At 63.2% G+C, this 17,629-nt stretch overlaps 3 protein-coding genes across 3 annotated transcripts; 2 read left to right on the top strand and 1 right to left on the bottom strand.

Moving 5' to 3' along the window:
* Positions 1 to 17: 17 nt before the first annotated feature.
* LOC118690404 (mitochondrial ubiquitin ligase activator of nfkb 1-A-like) lies at positions 18 to 3,241 on the top strand. The gene is made up of 4 exons (XM_036389254.1): positions 18 to 493; positions 729 to 816; positions 894 to 1,014; positions 1,772 to 3,241. Exons 1-4 carry the CDS (start codon positions 230 to 232, stop codon positions 2,466 to 2,468), a joined length of 1,170 nt encoding a protein of 389 aa, XP_036245147.1. The 5' UTR covers positions 18 to 229; the 3' UTR covers positions 2,469 to 3,241.
* A 5,325-nt stretch (positions 3,242 to 8,566) lies between these two features.
* On the top strand, positions 8,567 to 12,578 carry CAMK2N2 (calcium/calmodulin dependent protein kinase II inhibitor 2). Its single transcript, XM_036388723.2, has 2 exons — positions 8,567 to 8,810; positions 11,260 to 12,578. Exons 1-2 carry the CDS (start codon positions 8,642 to 8,644, stop codon positions 11,328 to 11,330), a joined length of 240 nt encoding a protein of 79 aa, XP_036244616.1. The 5' UTR covers positions 8,567 to 8,641; the 3' UTR covers positions 11,331 to 12,578.
* Positions 12,513 to 17,600, bottom strand: EEF1AKMT4 (EEF1A lysine methyltransferase 4). The gene is made up of 3 exons (XM_036388722.2): positions 17,381 to 17,600; positions 16,261 to 16,544; positions 12,513 to 13,861 (listed from the first exon to the last, which is right to left on the bottom strand). Exons 1-3 carry the CDS (start codon positions 17,550 to 17,552, stop codon positions 13,559 to 13,561), a joined length of 759 nt encoding a protein of 252 aa, XP_036244615.1. The 5' UTR covers positions 17,553 to 17,600; the 3' UTR covers positions 12,513 to 13,558.
* Between the last annotated feature and the right edge of the window lie 29 nt (positions 17,601 to 17,629).

The following is a 17,629-nucleotide window of genomic DNA, read 5'->3' as shown; positions in this document are numbered from 1 at the left end:
GAGCCTGGGCCAGGTCCCGGGCTGCGTCACGGGCGCTAGGCCTCGGCCCGATCCCGGGTGCGGGATTGGGCCCCGGCTGGGCCCGGGATGCAGGGTCGAGCCGGGTACCGGGCACCTGTGGGTGCTGGAGGTGAACTGCCCCCTCTGGGGCCGTGGGCAGGCTTGGCCCTGGGGCGGCAGAGCATGGGGACAAGGGCGGAGGAGCATCCCTGCCTTGGGGTCAGGGGCAATGAGACAAAGCGCTGCCTTGGGGACAGGGATCCAGGGACACCCCTGCCTTCGGAACAGGGGCAGTGGGATGTCCCTGTCATGGGTGACACGGCCCCATTCCCCAGACAACATGCTCACCTTGCAGGCGTTGTCGCCCAAGCCTGGCACCATGGACAAACACATCACTCCAGGGGAGCTGCTGTGTCTGGGCTCCAGCCTCGCCTTCTCTGGCCTCTTCTACTACCTGTACAGGAGGAAATCCAGAGTCGTGGCACGCATACAGGTAGCCCTGTCTCTTAGATGCTCTTTCCCGCCCACTGTCTCTTCCCTACTGCCCTCCACGCTTTGATTTGGGTGCACACACTCATGCCTGCAGCCTGCTCCATCCTCTGGTGACTTCATGACATGCAGATCTGAGCAGGCCACATCCTGCAGGCCAGAGGTCTCCACAGAGCCATTCTTGGCCTACTCACTGTCCTGTCCCTGCCCATGCTCACACTGAGTCCATGCTCTTCCAGGAGGCCCCAAAGCTCCAGGTCGATGACAATTTGCCAGCCCTGGTGTCTGCAGCTGAGGGGCGGTGCCTGCCTTATGTTGCCCTGGAAGGTAAGGACACCCTGTGGCCCTGCACGAGGGACAAGGGCCAGGATCTCTTTTGGCCGTGACACATCCCTTGTCCTTAGGCATAGTGCTGCCAGCCCAGGCTGCACTGACCAGCCACTACCATGAGGGGCTGCAGGGCGTGATCCAGAAACTGCAGCTGAAGGAGCATCGGCTGATCTGGAACAGCTTGGCCCGGAGCTGGTGAGTGATGGGAAGGGGCTGCAGGAGGGGGCTTGCAGCAGCGAGTCCAGACCCCGTCATCTGGGGCCACGTGAGAGGCAGAAAATAACTTAGTTCAAGACTTTAGTCCCTATGCTTAACTCAGCCCTGAGAGCTCAGAGCTTCTGTGTGTTGTGGCCAGCAGGAGCAGGGCAGTGATCATCCCCTGGTACTCAGCACTGGTGAGGCCACACCTCAAGTCCTGGGTCCAGTTCTGGGTCACTCAACTCAGGAAGGCCATTGAGCTGCTGGAGCAGGTCCAGAGAAGGGCAGTAGAGCTGGTGAAGGGCTGGAGCACATGTCTGATGAGGAGCAGCTGAGGGAGCTGAGGATGTTTAGCCTGGAGGAGACTCTGGGGTTGCCTTATTGCTCTCTCCAACCCCCTGAAAGGAGGCTGTAGCCAGGTGGGGATCAGCCTCTTCTCTCAGGCAACCAGTGACAAGGCAAGAGGAAATGGCCTCAAGCTGTGCCAGGGGAAGTTTTGGTTAGAGATTAGGAAGAACTCACATGGAGGATGATTAGACATTGGAATGAGCTGTCCAGGGAGCAGGAGGTTTCGCCACCAGGGAGGTGGTGGAGTTGACATCCTTGGCGGTTTTTAAGGAAAGACTGGACATGGCATTTAGTGCCATGGTCTAGCTGACAGGCTGATATTCAGTCACAGGTTGAACATGATGATCTCAGAGGTCAGCCTGACTGATGCTGTGATTCTCCACACCCCAACCCTCTGTGCTTGCAGGAGTGAGAGCGAGCGGGTGCTCTCAGAGCAGATCTACACCGTCCCCTTCCTGCTGGCCTCGCCAGGCCCTGAGGCAGCCACGCAGGTGAGTGTGGACAGCCCGCTCCAAGCCGTGTGCCTGCCCCTGGAGATGGTGTACGAGCGGTTCCAGCAGCCATCCCACGGCTTCCGCGACCTGCTGGGCCAGTACCTGATCGGGGAGAAGCCCAAGGGCATCCTGGAGACGGAGGAGATGCTGCGGGTGGGGGCCGGGCTGACAGGCATCGGGGAGCTGTCCCTGCAGCCCGACGGCTCCCTGCACCTGCAGCCGCCGGCCCAGGGAGGCGAGTTTTTCCTGTGCCTGGGGGACTGGCAGACGGTGCTATCGGAGCTGGAGTCGGCCAGCGGCCTCTGGAAGGGCGCAGCGTTGCTGTGCGCGGCGGCGGGGCTGGCCGTCCTCCTGCACGCCCTGTGCCGCGCCTACCGCCGCTCCCGCCCCGGGCAGCAGCAGGAGGACAAGGAGTTGGATGGGGAGGAGGGCGGCGACGGGGTGCCCGAGGACTCGTGCGTGGTGTGCCTGTCGCGGCCCCGCGAGTGCGTCCTCCTGGGCTGCGGCCACATCTGCTGCTGCTTCCGCTGCTTCCAAGCCCTGCCCACCCGCCTCTGCCCCATCTGCAGGGGGCCCATTGACCGCGTGGTGCCCCTCTACCAGGCCTGAGAGCACCTGGGGGTGCCCAGGGAGGGGCAGTGTGAACCAGGCCAAGCCTGGAGCCCTCAGAAATCTCAGCTGTCTCCTCACGTGCAGCTGTGCAATTCCTTTTTGGAGGGAGGGGGTCTTGGTGTGCCCTTCAATCTGTTCTGGGGAGGAGGGAAATGACAGCCTCCTCATCCTCCCTTTGTCTGCCAGAAGGACCCCCCCCTAAACGTGGAGGCTTGGGGAAAATCTACACAATGCCTGAGCTGAGGAGCTGAGACCCCAACCCCACACTGGGGCACTACTTTGGCTGCCAGCTATTGGACTTGTGCCTCTCTGAGCCATGACCTCCCAAAAGCCACGCAGGACTTCTCCCTTGTGGTTTTTTCCCAGTGTGTGGATTTATGGGGAGGATTATTAGGGCAAGACCGGGGCTGGTGGGACACAGCAGGCACAGTGGAGTGGCAGAGACCCAAACCCCCCTGACCCACTGCAGTGTTATACCTTGGTGCCACTTTTGTCCTGCCACCCCAATCCGTGTGCCTACAGCCACTGCCCAGATGACACTGGGGACACCCAGGGGCTGGCAGTGATGAGTCCCTTTGCCAGCTGCTCTGCCACCAAGATGGGAGCTGTGTCCCTCTGTCACTCTCTGCAGGGAGAACAGCTTTAGGTTGCCACAGAGCCTGCCCTCGTGTCCAGCCCCACTGCACCCGGCTTTCCTGCTCACCTCCCGGACAGGACTGGGTGTGGGAATGGCTTGCAGTGGTGTGTGAGTGATAAAGCCAAGGAGCTGAGCTTGGCCTCACCTCTTCCTTCGCGCCGTTCAGCTGGGGGCTGGGTGGGTGCTGGGAGCCAAGGCTCTCCCCTTGGAGGGGTGGGCACCACTGCCTCCCCTCCTTCCTCATCCAAGAGGCTGGCCCAGGTTGACAATGGAGCCCAGGTGCATCTCCTCCAGATGCAGCCCTGGATGGGGGGTGGCAGGACACACAGGACCGTTGCCAAGGTGATTGTGCTCCTCGGGTCTCCATGGCAACTGCTCCCCTGGACTGCTCCCCATCACTGCCTGGCTGCAGTTGCCCAGGCAACCCACAGGCTCTCCTGGCTCCTGCAGCTTTGGGGCACCCAGGGTTTGGGGGTGGGGGACAGTGCTGACAGGCCACTGTCAGCCAGGCAGCAGTGTTGGGATTGGAGGGGGATGATGTGCCCCCTCCCCAGGGCAGTGGCCACAATTGCAGCTGGGCTGGGAGCTTGCCTGGGGCAAAGGTACCTTGGCAGGGTTGCCCCCAGGACTTGCAAGCAGACAGGAGGCCCCAGAGGACCCAATAGGGCCTCCTGGGACCCACATGCCTTTTTGGGGTGGGGATGTGTAGGGGAGTTCTCTCCCCCCACCCCGCCTTTTTCTCAGCCCAGCCTCTTCCCTGGGCTGCAGAGTGAGCAGTGGGGCCCAGATTCCCCCTCTCACCCCTCCCAGCATCGGGCATCCCCCCCGCAGCAGGAGGGATTTCGGGAAGGAGATAAATACCAGATGGGAGAGGGCCGGGCTGCCAGGAACACACTCCCTGCATGCCAAGAGCTGCTGGCGCGAGTGGGCGCGTGGGCCGGGGAGGGCGGGGGGTGCCCCTGCTCCCCGAGACTGCTCACCTCGTTCCCCAGGGCCCAGCAGCCAGACAAGGACGGGACAATTAGAGAGGGGTCTGCACCCCCCCCACTCCCCTTTGCCCCCAGAGGTGCCCAGGGCAGGGAACACATCCCTTGTGGAGGGAGGCTGCCACCCCCCGGTGCTGGGGCACAGCCTTACTCTAGCCCCACGCGGGTCCTGCCACTCCCGGGAGGCCACCAGCCCAGCAGTGGCCTGGCTGCAGCCCCAGCTGCCAGTCCTGCCTGGCATGGCTCCGGGCAGCAGCATGACTCACCCCCTCAGCTCACCAGCAGCCAGAGCTTGCTGTGCCAGATCCACGCCATGGGCTGGCACAGGGGCTGACACAGGGCTGGCACAGGGGCTGCCCGGCCACGCTGCAGTGCCCACATCCCCAGACAAACCTGCTGTGTGCCCCTCATGGGTATTTGGTCAGGGGCAGGACAGTGGGGAGCTCACAGTGCCTGGGCTGAGCACTGCCCAGCCTCCCTCCATGTCACACATCCTGACAGATGCCTCCTGACAGCCACAGGGTGCCCCTGTGTGCCAACCCATGCCCATGGCCTCCACCCGCTCCCCCCAGGGCTGCCAGCCCGCTCTGCCTGCCTCCCTGTCTGTTGTCATGGTGACCAGATATGTGGTGACAGGCGAGGATGGAGCCTCACACCCCAGCAGGGCTGTTTGCCCAGAAGGGTTGGCTCCCCCCGCTTCCTGCTCTTCCCCTGTCACCCCCGGGTCTCGGCAGGACCCTCCGTGGAGCCCCTGCCCCAGGCAGTGTGCTGGGGCTGCTCCATCTGCTCAGATGCCAGGATCACAGCTGTGTCCCAGGCAGCTCATGTGAGGAATGGGGACAGTGCCATCCTCCTTCCACCTGCCCTGACAGGGCATCTCCCAGGCTGTGCACAGAGACAGACAAACTCATCTCAGTAATGACAACCTGTCTTTCTTCCCAGGGGGAGACACTGTCCCTCCAGGGACAGCCTGATCTTCCCACAGCAGCAGCTGCAGGAACAGCAGAAGATGAGGAGCATGCCACTCCTGCACACTTGCCCTGGGCTCACCCACAGGACAGCTGCCAAGCAGGACACCTGTCCCCCAACATCTCTGCCCTGTGGTGACAGTTTTCACCACAACCATTGTCCCACAAGGTCATTCCCAGTGCCTGTACCCAGCCCAGTGTGTGTCTCTGCTCCTCCAAAACACCTGGACTGTAGCACAGGCAGCACACAAAGTGGCATCCCCATCTGGACTGTGGCTACTGAGAGTCAGCAGCAACAGTCAGGGGTGGGCACATCCCCAGCCTTACCAGTGACATAGTCCCTGTGCTGGGATGGGGACTCAGGGAGAGCATCAGTGCCAACAGCAGGCGCTCAGTGAGGCCCCCAGTGGCTGCCACTGCTGTGAAACAGAAGTGCCATTTCACGTTTCTTGGCAGGGCTGGAAGCAGCACAGATGGAGGCACCCGCACTGGCCTCCTGGCATGCCTTGGCAGCCCCCAGCTCTGTGGCACCAGCCCCAGGTGATAGCACTACCTCCCAGACGTGCAGCAGGGAAAGCCCTGGGTCCTGTGGCTGGTGCTTCCTGCCTCCCTTCAGCTCCCTGACATCCAGTCACTGCCTGCCAGCATACTGACCCCATTCCTGCCAGGCCTTGGACGGGATGGGAGTGCCTGGTGGTTCGCAGCTCCAGCTGCCTGGGGTTCCTGCAGAGCATGGGCAGGAGGTGCTCCACCACAAGCCACTTGCACACACAGAGGGTGATTTTCCACCATAAAACCACTTGAACCATCAGTGACTGCAGGAAGAGCTCTCACCTCCATCACAGCACCTGGACTAGGCACCCGAATTCCCACAAGGGTGCAGGGCTCAGGGGCAGTATCCATGTGTGGAGCTAGGGCATGGCAGGGACTGGTGAGCTCCCAGCACAGCCTGAGTGTGGGCAATGTAGCACAACCTGCCCACCCCACTGCAGCTGGGAGTCTGATGCTGTGCCTCCTACCCAGCTCCACATCCACTGAGGGGGCATGACTGGCCTCCAGCCCTTGCATCATCCCCAAGGTGTCCCAGCCCAGGGGCTGCTGCCCAGGTTTAAGGAGCCAGGGCAGGAAGAACACCCTGCTTCCCACCCCCACAGCCTCTTCTTTCCGGTGGAGTTGGCTTTGTGTTGGACAAAAGGCTGCAAAGGAAGCAAGAAAGGAGATTACGTGGCTGCTAAAAGACGAATAAGGAAGGTGGGATGAGAGCCAGGGGAAGGAGGGTGCTCATCTGGCTCACCAGGGGGGATGCTACATGCAATGGCAGGGGATGAGGGGGGTCTCTTATGCACTCCATTGCCAGCCCACTCACATCCAGGTCCTTGGTACCTTCCCCTGCTATTCAGGGATGCGTGACAAGCAGCACCCTTGGGGAACCAGAGACTAGAGCTGTCCCAAGGAGATGCAGAGCCCAGAGCCACAGCATTGCCCTGTCCCACCCACAGCCCAGCTGTGCTGGCACAAATCCAGCCCTCCTCCTGCCTGGGATGGGCAGATGGTCCTTCCCACACCCCACATCCCAGGCAGCCCCACAGAGCTACCCCCCACTCCACAGCCAAGTCAAGTAGCTCCCGCAGGTGTGAGGCACTGTGCAGATACAGGTGTGGGATATGTGGGGCCATTCCCAGGGTGACCCCTTTCCAGCCTCTCCCCAGCAGCCTGCCAGGCTGGAAGCCCTCCTGGAGTGCTGCACCGGTGCCACTCACATCCCACACAGCCCATCTGCTCCTCTCCTCGCTCAGCCCTGGCCCCGCGCGTGCCACGCTCTGCCTGTCCCTGCCCACGGGCAGGGCACGTGGGCTCAGCAACGGGAAAAGCAGGCCACATCTCAGCGTGGGCCTCTTGCCTATTTTCCCAGGCACTTTTCACAGGAGCAAGAGCTTTCACATGAAAAAGTTCAAGCTGGTTCCCCAGCAAAGGCATGAGTAAAAGAATTGCCTTGCCAGGAGAGCAGGTACCACTGTCCTGACCTGGCTCTGGTAGGGGACAGCAGGGACCGATATTCTGCAGATCCAGACACAAAGGTAAAAGCATGGCTGAGCCTTCCCAAAATAGAAGAACCTGCCTTCCCTCATGGATCAGCACAGCTGATGCTCTTCTGCAGCACCTTTCAACAGAATCTCAGCTATGGAGATGCTGGAACAGCAAGATGTACCACAGGACTGTCTGGAAAATGCCACTCTCACCCCCTCAAGATATTCTCACTGGGCTGTGGGCTGGCATGAATGAAGTGCCATTTCCATTCAGGGATCTGGCTTTGCTGCAACCCAGGACTCCCCCATGAGCAACGGAACCTGGATGTGAGGGAACTGCTCCAAGACAGGATGGTCCTCTCCAACCAGCCGTAGCCACTGCTGCTGTCACCATCAGTCTAAGATCCAGGGGTCATGGCTGTAGCCACAGGTCACTCAAGAAGCACCTTTATCCTGAGCTTAAATAGCCCCCCCAGCTGCCCCAGGTGACCTGAATGGGGGAGGTCCTGGGTGAGGCTGCTCAGAACCACCAATGCCAATTAACGCAATCACTGCCCTGGCTGTCAACAATGTAGGAGGAAAGATCCAGGGTGGGTCTGGGGTAGAGGTTTGTAGATCAAATGGGGCTCTGGGGGGACACTGGGATCACCCCTTGCTGCCTCATCACAGGTCCCCACAGGGGATAACCCTTTCCCTTTTCCACAGAGAGTCCCTAGGGAAGGGTCAGTGGGACAAGGGGTGTCCTAGGGCACAGTAGCCATGTGGCCACACTTACAGGCACTTGCAGAATTACACCTGTGCACCTCTGCACTCCTGCAAAGATACAGAATGGGAGGATGTGTACAAACACATGCACACGTGGGGGCCAAGAGGACTGGCAGGGGTTGAGGCAGGACTGGTGTGGCTCCAAGGGGGAATCCCAGCACTGAATGGGGTTACAAGACTGGGTGTCTGGATGGGTGTTGGGAAAGAGACACAAGTGAGGGGCTGAGGTAGACCCAGGGTGGGAGCTGGCCTGGAATCGTGAGGGTTGAGCTTTTTGGTCTGTGGGGTGTTGGGGGGCTGGAGCAGGGTGTTGGGGGGCTGGAGCAGGGTGTTGGGGATCTGTTTGGCATCACCTCTGCATGCCAGGGGAGAGCTCAGCCGTGTCCGGTGGTCCTCAGCTGTCTGACCCGGTGGCACCCGGCTGTGACAAGGGTTCCCCTCTCCACAGGGGCACCCCGTGCTTGGGGGCACCCCCGAGCAGAGCGGCCGCCTCGGAAGGGCTGTGCCGGGGGGAGCACTGCGCTCTGGGGCCGGGGCGGTGGCGCGGTCGGGTCCCCACCCCGAGCGGGCGCTCCCCGGGCACCGGCCCCGGGGGTCCCCCGTCCCTGTCCTGTCCGGGCCGGGCCGGGCCGCGGCGCTCCGGAGCCGCCCCCCGCCGGGGGGGTCCCCGCTCCCCCCGGATGCATGACTTCATCCTTCCGCCCGGGTTTCCTCCCCGCCGCCGCCGCCGCCGCCGCAGACCGGCTCCCGGCTCGGCGCGGCGCGGCTCGGCCCGCTCGGCCCCGCCATGTCGCAGGTGCTGCCCTACGGCGAGGACAAGGTGGGCCGCTACGGCGCCGAGCCCGAGGCGGGGGAGCTGCCCTTCAGCTGCCGCCTGCAGGACACCAACGCCTTCTTCGGGGGCAACCAGGGCAAGCGGCCCCCCAAGCTGGGACAGATCGGCCGCGCCAAGAGAGGTACCGCCGACCCCCGCCTCTGCCCCCCAACCCCGTCTCAGCCCCCCCGGGACTCCCGCATCTGCCCTGCAGCATCCCCGGGTTTGTCCCGGGACCCTCGGATCTGCCCTGCAGCATCCCCGGCATCTCTGGTGCTGACTCCTGCATCCCCGGCACTGCCCCACGGCATCCCCGAGCCCCCCGGATCTGTCCTTTTATCCCTGGTGCTGACTCCTGCATCCCCGGCGCTGCCCCACGGCATCCTCGGAACCCCCGCATCTGTCCCGCAACGTCCCCGGCACGGCCTCCTGCATCCCTGACGCTGCCCCACGGCATCCCCGGGACCCCCGCATCTGTCCTTGCATTCCCGGCTCTGCTCTGGAATCCCCGGCTCTGCCCTGCAGTATCCCTGGCTCTGCCCTGCAGCGTCCCCGGATCTGCCCTGCAGCATTCCCGGCACTACCCCCCGGCATCCCCGGCACTGGCCCTTGCATCCCCAGCACCTTCCCATAGCATCCCCAGGGTCCAGCATTCTGCCCTTGCTTCCCCGGGATTCCCGGCACTGGGCAGTGCATCCCTGGCACCCCCAATATCGCCTGACGAGATCCCCAGACTCCCGATTCTGCCTTTGTGTTCCCAGTTCTGCCCCACGGCAACCCCTGTCTCTGCCCTGCAACATCCCCAGCACTGCCCCACTGCATTCCTGCGACTCCCGGCTCTGCCTTGCATCCCCAGCACTGTCCCCTGCCACCCCTGGCACTGCCGCCAGCATCCCCAGAATCTCCATCTCTGCCCTACATCAGCTCCAGCACTGTCCCCCGGCAACCCTGAGACTCCCCAGCTCTGTGACTGACACCCGCCCCCAGAACCCCAGGCTCCCCCATCCCCTGCTCCAGACACCACCACGCTGTTCCCCCAGCGCTGCCCTGCACCAGCCCCCGCCTCGTGCCGGGACTACCCCTGGGATTGCCCTGCAGCATCGCTGGGGCTGCCCCGGGACTGTCCCCCAGCACCTCCATGGTGCCCCTGGGACCCCTCGGAACTGCTCCTCAGCACCCCCGGGACTGCCCCCTTCTCATTGTGGATAAACAAGCCTTTCTTTACCCGAGGATCCCCAGAACAGCCTTCCTGGCCCCCTGAACCTCTCTCCCTTCCCGTTTCTGCCTGCCGCAGAGACCACCAGCAGCCTCTGGCCATGCTGATCAGCAAATCCCCCCCCACTTTACTGTCCCCCCAGGACTCCGTGAGCCCAGCTGTGTCCTGCCCCCCCCCTACTTCCCCTCCTGCTGCAGAGACCCCAGCAGCATCTCCCCTGCTTCCATCAGGACCCAAAGAACTGTCCCCCTCTCCCTCCTGCACCCTGATCTGTCACCATTGATCCTCCCCAACGCCTTGGGGACCTTTAAAAATGGCTCCCCCTTTTCCTGCAGCTCCCATCCCACCTGCTTGGGGGTCCTCCACATGCAAACACCCCTCCTTAAGCTGCAGGAAGGAGGGAGGGGAGAATTCCCCCCAGCTCCAACACACCCCAGCCCCATGGGGGGTGAGCACTGCCTGCTCCACTGCCCCCTTTTGCAGTGCTGGAGGCTGGCGCTAGCAGCACCCCCGGGCTGATGGGGGGATGGTTCTCCTTCGGTGGTGTTGGGGGCTCCATCTGTTCTCCCAGTAATTCTGGTCTGGTTAATCCACCCCCAGGAGGGCGATGGGGGGGATTATTGACCCCCCCAGTAGTGCTATTGGGGTGGGGGTCTGCCCTCCACCCCCAGAGTGATGTTGATGGGAGGCAGCTGCCCCGGCGGTCACGGTGTGGGGTAGGGGAAGGTGTGTGTGTGTGTGTGTGTGTGTGTGTGTGTGTGTAGCTCCCTGGTGATGCTCACGGGGGTCTGTCCAGCCTCCCACCGCTGCTGCTGCTGCTGGGGAGGGGGCTGCCCCGTGGGTGATGCTGCGGGGGTCTCTCTGGAAGTTGAGCTGACGGGGGGCTCTCCAGCCCCCCACGGTGACGCTGATGGGGGTTCGTGCAGCCCGCCGTGCTGTGGGGGGCTGTCCGGCCCCCCCAGAGATGCCGATGGTGAGGGTGGGTGTCCTGCGCAGCGGGTGATGCTCAGGGGGGTCTGGCTGCCACCCCCGCCGAGCAGGCGGTGCCCCCCCCGCTGGGTCATTACCCATTCCAGTCCTGTTGCTCTCATCAGCGCCTGCCGCAGAGAGGAGGGGGGGGTCCTTCCTGGTCTATTCCTGCCCCCCCCATTCCTAATCACCCATCCAGAGGCAGCCGGCTGGCTGCGGGGGGGATGCTGCCCCTACCCAAGCCGGGCAGGGGGGTGATCCCCACCCTTCATCCCGAGTGTACCCACCCGAACCCCCTCTGTCCCGCTCCCGGGGGCACATCTGGAGCCTGACGGGGGTGAGAGCCGGGGTAGGGGGGCAGAGGCTGTCGCGTCCCCTCGCCCACGCGCCCCCGCTGTCCCCGCAGTGGTGATCGAGGATGACCGGATAGACGAGGTGCTCAAGGGCATGACGGAGAAGTCGCCGCCGGGGGTGTAAGCCGGGAGCCGCCGCCAGGACCCGCCGGCCGAGCCCCGCTCCAGCCCGCCGCCCCGCATGCTGGCTGGAGCGCCGACGAGGAGGGGGAGGCCATGCCCGCTGCCCCCCCCGGCCCGGGGGGGGGCCCTGCAGCCACCACCACCCCCCCCCCGAGCCATGCACTTTACCCCTCCGCCTCCCCGGGGCCGGGACAAACCGCCGAGCCCCCCACCCTGGGCGAAGACCCCCCTGCCCGGGGAAGGGGCCCAGCCCCCTGCTCCGCGGCGCGTCCCCCCGATCCTCCTTGGCGGAGGGTCCCCGAATTCCGGGGCCACCCGGCCCCATGAGCGGGAGGGGGAGCGCTGCTGTCCAGAGACATTTTTTGCTCCATCGTTTTTTGCATGAGCTTGGTGGCCCGGGCGGCCGGCCCGGGGGCCGAGGGTCAGCCCCACCACTCCGGCACGCTTCTTTTTAAAACAGAAACTCCTCATATTTGTATTTTTATATCCGAATCTTTGTTAAAAACGATCTGCTGACGTTGAGATGTCAAAGTAACTGCATCGAGAAAACAAACGAAAATAACCAACCAACCAACAAAAAAAAAAGGTTCATATTTTTTTCCATAAGAAAAAAAAGACAAAAAAAGAAGAAAAAAACGAGGGCAAAAATTAAATGGGGGGCGAGAGTGATGGAGGGAGCATGAGGAAAGCCACAGGAGGAGGGAGGGGAGCAGGGACCCCTGGCCCGACCCCCGCTGGCAGGCAGCAGGAGCACCGGCGGGTTTGGCAGCATCACCGGCCGCTGCAGTTCCTTCCCGGCAGCACCGGGGCAGAGCCCACCGGGGCCGGCTGCAGGTGCCAGGGGGGGTCCCAGCACTGCCCCTCGCTTGAGGGTGGTGGGGTCTGGGGAGAGTGGGGAGGGCAGGGACCGGCCTGAGTCGTTGTTTTTAATTTTATACTTTAATTTAATTTTATTTTTTAAGAAGCTTCTCGGGGGGTTCTGATGTGCATGAGAAACTTGTCATCTTTTTCAATAACCTACGAGTGGCATTTATGGAGACAACGACGCAAAAAAAAACCAAAAAACCCACAAAAAAAAAAAAAAAAACCCAAACAAAAAACTGAGGAAAAAAAGAAAAAAAAAAAGAAAAATAAAAGATACTTGTGTCATGATGTTCTACGAATGATCCATTGTAAATTTAAATGCCATTTTTCACTGTACTGGTGAACAAAATGCAATGAATAAAATACATTCATGTACCCAGGTGAAGCCGGCAGTCGCCTGCTCCTTTCTGTCCCTTCCTCGTGCCAGCTGGATTTTGGGGTGCCTGTGGGATGGGGTGCCAGGATGGGGGCTGACCCCGGAGCCCTTGGCTGGCTCCTGGTGCAGGGGGAGCCGCTGGCTGACCCACTTACACTTTCTGCCCTGAAATAGCAGCCCAGCCACTCGCGCCTCTGTGCTGTCACTGCCCAGGAGGGTCCCTTTAGACCACCCAGGGGGAGTTGGTGCCCAAAGAGCCTCTGGGGACACTGCCAGTGGCACCCATGCACCTGCCACAGCAGCACACACACGTGGTGGCCCACCTGTCACCCACCCTGGCACACACGTGTCACCATGCTGCTGGCCCCAGGCACAGGGGGACACGGGCCAGGTGTGTGCAGCACACCGGGACTGTCACCACAGGCAGGAGTGGGGATAGATGGGGAAAATGCTGCCCCCTTCCTGCCCTGTGGCACCGCCTGCCCCATGCTGGCACATTCCAGCCTGGACCCCCCACTACTTGGGGGGTGACAAGGACAAGGTGCCCTTGCACACCTCCAGGGCCAGGTCCTGGTTCAGGATGGGGTGGAGGGGCTGGAGCAGTGTGCACCCCCAATCCTGTCCCCCAGAGCCAGTGCCAGCACCCCCATTCTGCCCTCAGCCTGGCTGTCTGTGCCAAGGGGAAGGGATGGGGGACAGGGAGCTACTCCCTGCAACATGGATGGGTGAAATTAAACCCGATTTGGTTTCATTACTGGCCGCAAAGTCTGGAGACCTGGCTGCTCTCCAGCTCAGCAAGGAAAGGCCAGGGAGGGGGCACAGAATCACCAGAGAATCCCTGTGCCCCCAGGAGGAGGCCAAGCAACCCCCTCTTCGCTCGCATCACCCACACCGCTGGGCAGCTCGCAGGGGATGCACCGGTTCCCTGTCTCCCACCTGTGAGGATGGAGCACCTTAAGGCTTTATTGGGAGGTGGGTGAGCCCCCGGCTCACAGCTGGATGGCGAGGAGATAGTCCTCGTCGTCGTCCGGGGGGGCGGGGGCCGGCGGCGGGGCGGGGGCCGGGGGGGGCTGGTGCAGGCGGCGCCCCAAGGCCACATCCCGGGGCTCCAGGGGCTGCCCCTTGCGCATCACGTACAGGAAATAGTGGAAGGCTCCGGCGTCCCCGTCCCCGCAGGCAGCGTGGCGCAGGGACCAGCCAAAGGCCTCCTGGGCATAGTGGGGCTTGCGGAAGTGGGGCTGGGCGAAGGTGATGGAGATGAAGCAGCCCCCTGGGCGCAGCACCCGGCTCACCTGCGTCAGGAAAAGCCCCAGGATGGGGTGGGGGAACACCATGAGGTTCACTGCTTTGGCTCCGTTCCCAGGGTCCCCATCACCATCTGCCAAAGAACCCTCCCAGCCTTTCCATCACACCCCCAAAACCTCTTGTCCTAACCTTGACCCCTCCAAGAGACACCTCAGGTCTGACGTGTCCCCAGACCACCCACAGGGAACAGGGATCCCCATGCTCCATCTCTCCCTGCACCCCAAAACTCTTCACTCTCACCCACAGCAGACAGCATAGAAACCCAGCCCTGGCATGGGAAAAGCTTCACCCTTTTGAGCACAGGGCCCCCCCAAGCACAGCATGGGACACTCATCCCACCCACCCCTCCCCAGACCACCCAATACTACCACCAACACCCAGAATCAGAGGGGGATGAGGGGGGTGTTTGATGGGAAAGGACTCAACCCTTTTAATCACCATTTTCTCCCTGCTGGAATTAAGCCCCGCTAACAGGATGGAAAAGAACATCAATTTTCCTGCTTGGCTTTATCCAATGTCAAAAGGCTTTTACGGCCAGCGCCCGCGTGCTCAGCATGCAAAGGCACTGCCCGGGGCGGGCGGGCATCCAGCCCCCTCCCTGCACCCTGCCCCAGGCGGGGACACCCCCAGACCCCCCCGGCAAGGGCACAGAGTCACCGCTGCAGGGGACAGGCCTGGAGGCCAACTGGGGGGTTTCCCGAGGTTCTCTGCTTTAATCCTGCTGGGAAGCTCCAGCTGGGGAGCTCTGGCTGGGGCCAGTGGAGGGGACAGGCAGCCTGCGTGTCCTCCCCTGCTGCAGCGGTGGCTTTTGAACCAAAAGCCGGTTTTGGCCAGGAAAAGGGGAAGGCAGGTCCCTACATCCTTCTCTGGGCACCTGGCTCAGTATTCCTCCCTGCTAAGTGCCTGAAAATCTGCCCTGGGAAGACCCCACAGCTTCCCAAGCAATGGGCGGGGAGGGGGGTCCCCGGAGGTGGGGGCAGGCAGGGATCTCCGGCTGGAACTGAGCGAGGCATCCCGCATGTCCACATCCATCCCTCGTTAATAGAGCAATAATGGCCGTTGCTTGGAGACGAGCGCAGGAAACCTTCCCATCCGTCAGCGGGAGCAGGGGGGCCTGAGGGGCTGCTCCTGCCACACCCGCTGTCCCCAGCTCGCTGGGACAGGGCGTCCCTGCGGTGTCCCCACAGGCAGGGTGGATTTTCAGGTTCTTACATGCCCCCGGGGAGAGGAAGACAGAGGCTGTGAACACCCCAATGAAGGGGGATGGGGGTGGGAAGGGAGGTACCACGGATAGATCCCTCTGAAAGGACCTCCAAAACAGGGAGCAAGTGGGAACACCCAGCGAATCGCCCGGGGATGAGGACAGCAGGGACCGGCTGCGGGTGGAAGCTGGTACCCAGCAATGCTGGGGGAGGGCAGGGATTGAGCAGAGGATTAAAAAGGGAAAAAAAAAAGGGAAAATTAAATCCCTGCCGTTTGGCAAAATGACAAGGACAGGCAGCAGCGCTGGCAAGGAGGGCAGAGCACAGAGAGCGAGCACAGCCCCACTGCCCCGCCGGGGGTTGAGCTCCCTCCCAGGTTCAGCCAGGCAAGAGAGGACTGGGAGGGTTGTCAACAGCCATGAGCACCCTCCCAGCACCCCGTGCCTGCAACCCCGGGGTGCCAGGGAGGTGCAGCAATTAATTATCCTGGCAGTTATTCCCGCAGGGTGGGAGAGGCTGCCAGGACCCGCACCCCCGCGCCGGGACAGGTTCAATCCGGTCCCGCCGCCACCAATTAACAGGGCCCCGAGGCATCACCCGTCCCCGTGGCAACGCCATGGCCCTGTCGATGCTGATGGGAGTTGCCATGGCAACACCAGACCAGATGATGGGGACCCCAGCTAAGGCGATCGAAGCTGGGGCGGGGGGTGCGGGGGGGCCAGAGCTCTCACAGCCCCACGGTCATCACCTTGCCCTGGGCTGGCAGGGCCACCTCGGTGTGTCCCCCTGGGTCCCCTACAGCCACCCACGCTAGGACAGGGCCCATTTTTCTGACCAACTCTTTGTATTTAGCATGCAAATAAAGAGGGGGATCATCCAGCAGGACCCAGGGACACATCCTGCTCCGTCCACCTCCCTGGGGAGGAGATGATGGACTGTAAGAGGGGGCAGTCTCCCACCTCCAGCACCTGGGAGCTCCCCAGGTGCCCCCCTGCAACACAGCTGAGAGGCAGGACAGAAACACCGGCTGGGAGGACAGAAACACCGGCTGGGAGGACAGAAACACTGGCTGGGGCATGCACAGGGAAGCAGGGTGGTGAGGAGGCACTCAGCACCTTCCCTCAGCCAAAACAGGGATGGGGTCCCACCCTCTGCACCCCTCCTCAGGTCCCCCCAGCCCGTACCTCTGCCAGCACCCGGCGCATCGCAGCGGCCGCCTGGGGCGAGACGTGCCAGGGGTCTGTTTCCTCCACCAGGAGCACGTCGAGGGTGCCCTTCTCCAGCACCACGTCGAAGGAGGCGTCAGGGAAGGCGAGGGCGCGGATGTCCATGACAGCCCAGCGCAGGCCGGGGCAGTGGGCGTAGCGGGCGCGCATGGCCGCGATGCAGGCGGCCGAGAAGTCGATGCTGGTGACGTCGGTGTAGCCCAGCTCGTGCAGGTCGTGGCTCAGGGCGCTGTTGCCACAGCCTGTGTGGGGCACAGCTCACACAGAGCTCGGGGTGCCCGTGCCAGCGCCCCAACTCTGTTCCCGTGGTGCAGGGGAGGGTGTGGGTGGGCTGGGGCTGCTGGGCAGGGGCAGGTCATGGCTTTGATATCAGCTAGTGAGGGTTGGGCGAGTCACTAATTACCCCTGTCCTGCCAGGTGGGTGCTTTGGGCTCCTATCCTGGGGCAGCCCTGCACACCCGATCCCCTCACCTTGGCGTGGGAGGCAGGGGGAGGCTGGAGGCAGGAAAGAGGCAGGGGGCGTCCCCAGTTATCCCTCCCGCAGTGCTGTGAGGCAGGAGCCGGCTGCGGTCCCAAGAGCCTGCTGGATAACTCCATTGGGAAATTAGGGAACTTCGGCGGGGGGGTTAACTGGGTGCGATGGCGAGAGGAGTGGAAAAACTGGTGTCTCAACAGGACACGGGGGGACACGGGGAGTGCCCCGCTACCAAGCCCTCCCCTCAGAGCCGCTCCACCGGGGCTCGGCCGCTCACCGGGAGAGCCGAGGGGGATCCCGGGGAGGGGGGCGGATTTGGGGGCTATTAAACGCAGCTGGCAGCGGCTGATCCGCTAACAGGATCGGTGATTACACCCGCTTAATCCCGCCGGCGGATCAGACCGCAGGTGGGATTACGGGGCGGTTATACCCACCAGCACCCCCGACACCGGGGCCATCCCGCCGGGCCGGGCAGGACGCAGCTCCCGGTACCGGCCCGGTGCCACACCGCCCTCTGGCGGCTAGCGCCAGCGCATCCACCGGCGGGACCCCAAGCCCCGCCCGCCCGCCCTCCACCGGGCACGCCGGGCACGGGGCACGTACCGAGGACGAGGATGCGATCACCGGGGCGCAGCTCGGGCTCCAGCTGCGGGAGAAACCGGGAGAGCCCCCCCAGCCACTCGCGGGTCTCGGCGCCCTCCCGCCGGTAGAGCTCGTCCCAGAACCGGCGCCGCCCGTACCGGGGGGGGGCGGCGGGCGCGCGCCGCCTCTCCATGCCCGCGCGCGGGGCGGGAGCACCGGGCGCCACGTGCCGCCCGCGCCCCCACGTGCGCCTTCCGGTCCGGGCCGGCG

Source organism: Molothrus ater, chromosome 10, assembly GCF_012460135.2.
Source record: "Molothrus ater isolate BHLD 08-10-18 breed brown headed cowbird chromosome 10, BPBGC_Mater_1.1, whole genome shotgun sequence".
Classification (NCBI taxonomy): Eukaryota; Metazoa; Chordata; class Aves; order Passeriformes; family Icteridae; genus Molothrus; species Molothrus ater.
Note: the sequence above shows the minus strand (reverse complement) of the source record. Positions and strands in the feature narration are given on the sequence as shown.

Coding starts and splice junctions, on each gene's coding strand:
- LOC118690404 (XM_036389254.1), top strand. CDS start 230: ATGAGACAAAGCGCTGCCTTGGGGACAGGGATCCAGGGACACCCCTGC. Junction 494..728: donor GAGTCGTGGCACGCATACAG/GTAGCCCTGTCT, acceptor ATGCTCTTCCAG/GAGGCCCCAAAGCTCCAGGT. Junction 1,015..1,771: donor AACAGCTTGGCCCGGAGCTG/GTGAGTGATGGG, acceptor CTGTGCTTGCAG/GAGTGAGAGCGAGCGGGTGC.
- EEF1AKMT4 (XM_036388722.2), bottom strand. CDS start 17,552: ATGGAGAGGCGGCGCGCGCCCGCCGCCCCCCCCCGGTACGGGCGGCGC. Junction 16,545..17,380: donor TGATCGCATCCTCGTCCTCG/GTACGTGCCCCG, acceptor TGCCCCACACAG/GCTGTGGCAACAGCGCCCTG. Junction 13,862..16,260: donor TGCGCCGGGTGCTGGCAGAG/GTACGGGCTGGG, acceptor TTCCTGACGCAG/GTGAGCCGGGTGCTGCGCCC.
- CAMK2N2 (XM_036388723.2), top strand. CDS start 8,642: ATGTCGCAGGTGCTGCCCTACGGCGAGGACAAGGTGGGCCGCTACGGC. Junction 8,811..11,259: donor GATCGGCCGCGCCAAGAGAG/GTACCGCCGACC, acceptor CTGTCCCCGCAG/TGGTGATCGAGGATGACCGG.